The 3,787-nt window shown below is 47.7% G+C and overlaps 1 protein-coding gene across 2 annotated transcripts; it reads left to right on the forward strand.

Annotated features, from left to right (window-relative positions):
• Positions 1-603: 603 nt before the first annotated feature.
• On the forward strand, positions 604-3,244 carry CALHM6 (calcium homeostasis modulator family member 6). Of its 2 annotated transcripts, XM_070223676.1 has the most exons (3): positions 724-1,420; positions 2,113-2,456; positions 2,535-3,244. In XM_070223676.1, exons 1-3 carry the CDS (start codon positions 872-874, stop codon positions 2,608-2,610), a joined length of 969 nt encoding a protein of 322 aa, XP_070079777.1. In that variant the 5' UTR covers positions 724-871; the 3' UTR covers positions 2,611-3,244. The 2 variants fall into 2 exon arrangements, with proteins under 2 accessions (XP_001502732.1, XP_070079777.1); XM_001502682.5 differs by having other exon boundaries at positions 604-1,420; positions 2,113-3,244.
• The last annotated feature ends 543 nt before the right edge of the window (positions 3,245-3,787 follow it).

The following is a 3,787-nucleotide window of genomic DNA, read 5'->3' on the forward strand; positions in this document are numbered from 1 at the left end:
TAACTTGGCAGACACACACACAGACACTCTGCACCTGACTCCGATGCCTGTGCTGTTTCAAGTGCACCTCTCCTCACTCTGGAGCCACACAGAGTAAGGCTCAGTTTCACACAAGAGGTTACAGTTTGTGACAGAGCGATGCTGTTTTGAGAAAACCGAAGGTGGAGGAAACAATATGGCAGTTAGAGGTAGCTGTAGTTTGAAATTTTGGGGTTTAATTGGTACATTTTGAACAACCATACTCCCCCCACTCATTAGCTTGGTGGTCACTGGGTAAGAATTTGACACTCCTCCAGCTACGGACAGTATCATGACACACCTGGAGGAGGAAAAGGGGCAGAAGGCAATACAATATATTCAGTCTAGCATCCTGTGGGAGAATTAGGCTGGTGGTTCTGTCCAGAAGGGGGACAGGAAGGGGACAGAACATCATGGACATCCTAGAACTTGTTTTGGGCATTGTTTGGTCTTACTAGGAGTTGGCTTAGGAACTGGGGCGTCTGCGATAGAGGAAAATCTGGCTGTTCCCCAGTTTGGCCAGGTCAGAAGTATTGTTTCCACTGGGTGGCTGCATTGGGTCAGGAAGGGCAAGGGAATTGTTCTAGTTGTTTGTCAGTCAATTGAGGAGACAAAGGCCACCAGTGCCGCTTCCTCAGGAAAAGGGTGGGTACTGGGGAGGTTAGTGGTGCGTGTGCCTGGGTCTGCTTGTCAGCCAGAGGTGTTTTGGTTGAAATAAGAAAGCGAAAGCTCACAAAAGCCGGAAAGCCCTTCTGTTCCCAAAGCTGCTTCTTATCAGGATGGAAAGGCCCAGCCCCGAGTCCACCCAAACCATTCCCGGCGCAGGGCAGCGAAGAAGCAGAAAGATCCCGACATGGCCACGACATCCTGGGGTAGCGCCATAGCGAGGTTTGGGACGGTGCTAGCAACGTACCTCAAGCACCACAGCAAGTTGGGCTGTGGGCTGGCGTCCCTGCTGACAGCGAGTGGGGAGCTCATCTTCTCCACCGTGGTGTTCCAGTGTCCCTGCAGCGCCGCCTGGAACCTGCCCTACAGCCTGGTCTTCCTGCTGCTGCCGGCGCTGGTGTTCTATCTCCTGGGCTGCGTGCTGAGGACGCGCTCCTTGTGCCTGCTGTGCAGCTGCTGTCGCACACGGAACGCCGGCATTAACCGCTGCGACCTATGCGACGAGTGCTGCAGGGTCAGCGGGCCCGCCGTGGTCTCGTCCGTCACCTGGGTGGCCGTGGCGCTGCTCGGGGGAGCCGTCTACGAGTGCTGCGCCAGCGGGTCGACCTTCAAGGCGGATAGGCTCTGCGTTGGCCGCAACTCCAGCTGTGCGGCCCAGCTGCCGCTGGTGCCCTGCCGACAGGCACAGGACCCCTTGGTGCAGGACCTCCAGAAGGTGCTCAGAGCCGAATCTCAGGTCAGGAGCTGGCACTGGGTGCGGTTGGGAGGAGAGGGGCGGGGCGGACGGTGTGGGGTCGAATTTGGTGCCCTTTCTCCAGACAAATATCATCCAAGACAAACTGGAGAGGCGATTTGCATCTAATGAGCTGATAGGCGAATATTGAAATAAAACGAATGAAGAAGAGGCAGCCAGTGTCCAATAGCGTCAGGCACCCGCTCCGTGCCAGACACCGCGCTGGGACCTTTAGGTCCTACATTATTCTCTGACGTCTTTATAGCGAACACGCTGAGTCTAGGTCATTGTGTGTCCAGCCGGAAGAAGGTAGAAGAATTGTTACGATAAAATCAGTCTGCTTGGCTCTAAAGCCATCATCCCACAACGCTTCTGGGCTTATAAAGCTCAGAGGTTCTTGAAAATGAATGCTTGTTTCATTGGATTTGCCCAAGTCCCATGTTTTGAGTTCTAGAGGAGTGACACGTAGGCTCTTCCCTGGGCCCTTGACATGACTTGGCAAATGACTGACTTGTCAAGCAAGCAGCTGTGCTGAGGGGTGCGGGAGGGTATTGCCGCTTCTTTCTCTTAACAGAGAAAGACCCCAAACTGTTGCTTGTTCATCATCATCACTTTGAGTACTTCCAACTTTATCTGAGGACTAAAATTTCTCATGAAAATGTGACTAAATTGCTACTTTGTTGTGTTGTCCTCAGGTGGTGGGCTGGAGCCTGATAGCAGCTGTTATCCTTCTCTTTCTGATTTTTACCTGTGTCTCCCACCACCGAGCTGGAGGTAGTTCCCTGCAGCTGAAATTTTGGAAAATCTATTCGGAAGAGGAGCACCAGTGCCTTAGGACGCAAGTCACAGAGCGTGCGACCAAATTGGCAGACGAGAATGTTAGATGTTTCTTTGAGGGCTCACGGCCAACGGGATGCAACATCCCAAGCATGGAACGCTGGCAGGAAATTTCATCACCATATCCTTTCAACCCGGAGGACAAGTACCTCAGCGCATTGCACAGATCTGTTAACGAAATACAGAACAGGCATACTATGAAGTCTCCTTCAGGAGATGAAATGCCTTGCGGTAATGTCAGCTCTGCTTCAGGAGATGCAATGCCTCTGGGTAATGTCAGCTCTCCTTCAGGAGGTGAAGTGGTTCGTACTCTTTGCTCTGATTCATCTAATGTGGAGGGCACTGATGAGTTATGACCTTATTAATGAATAAGAAAAAAATTTGTGATACTTACCTGGCCGGGGAGATACCATGATCCCAAAGGTGGTTTGCCCAGGGCGAGGCTTAGCCATTGTACTCCAGATGTGCGGACCACTGCGATTTCCCCAAATGTGTGTTTCTGGTAATCATGGACCTTTCTCGTGGGGCGTTTGTTTTTGTTTTCATAATAAAAGCAAGAAAGAAAAAACAAGCAAAAAACAAAAAAGAAGTTCTGGGGCCAGCTCTGTGGCCGAGTGGTTAAGTTTGAGCTCTCTGCTTCTGCAGCGTTGGGTTCACTGGTTGGGATCCTGGCCGTGGACCCAAGCATTGCTCATCAAACCAAGCTGTGGTGGCATCCCACATAGAAGAACCAGAATGACTTATAACTAGCATATACAATTATGTACCGGGGCTTTGGGGAGAAAAAGGAGAAGACAAAGATTGGTAACAGATGTTAGCTCAGGGCCAATCTTCCTCACCAAAAACAGAAAAAGGACAAGTAAAAATTATTTTGAATCATTGCTTCATTAAAAAAAATAAACATTGGTATTATTTATGACTGCTTTTGGTTTTGGTCCTACAAATGGTGGAAACATAGAATTTTAAATCAAATAAAAGTTGAGAACTTTTCCTCTTTACTATATTAATTATACAAAAAAGGAAGCAAGGTTAAATGATTCCTTCAAAGGGACAAACTGGAACTGAATCAGAAGTTTTATATCCCAGGTCTAGGGTCCTTTTTCTGAATAATAATGCTGCTTTCAAATAAAAGACTTTAGTAGCAAAAACAGCAAAAGAACAATCGAACTTCCGACTGTTCTTTCAGGTTATCTGATGCTAATGTCAAATTCACTCTCTTGCAGACAGCACATTGCTTACAACTTTAAAATACTGGCATTTTATGGCTCTAATATGGTTTCTAAACAAAAATACAAGAACTCATCATGAAAAGGAAAGTAAATTCTTTTAAACGTCATATTTGAAAAGCTAGGATAATTGTTGGCATAAATGTTGTTTTCAGTTTGTAGAATCAGAAGGAAAATTTTAAAGTTGCTTATTATAGTAAATTTAAAATATGCGGAAAAGTAGAGAGGATGGTATTGTGAACCCCCATGTAGTTATTATACAGCGTCAACAGAGTGGAGAAGTCTCATAAAACCCACACCGTACAAA

This window comes from Equus caballus, chromosome 10 (assembly GCF_041296265.1).
Source record: "Equus caballus isolate H_3958 breed thoroughbred chromosome 10, TB-T2T, whole genome shotgun sequence".
In the NCBI taxonomy this organism is placed as follows: domain Eukaryota; kingdom Metazoa; phylum Chordata; class Mammalia; order Perissodactyla; family Equidae; genus Equus; species Equus caballus.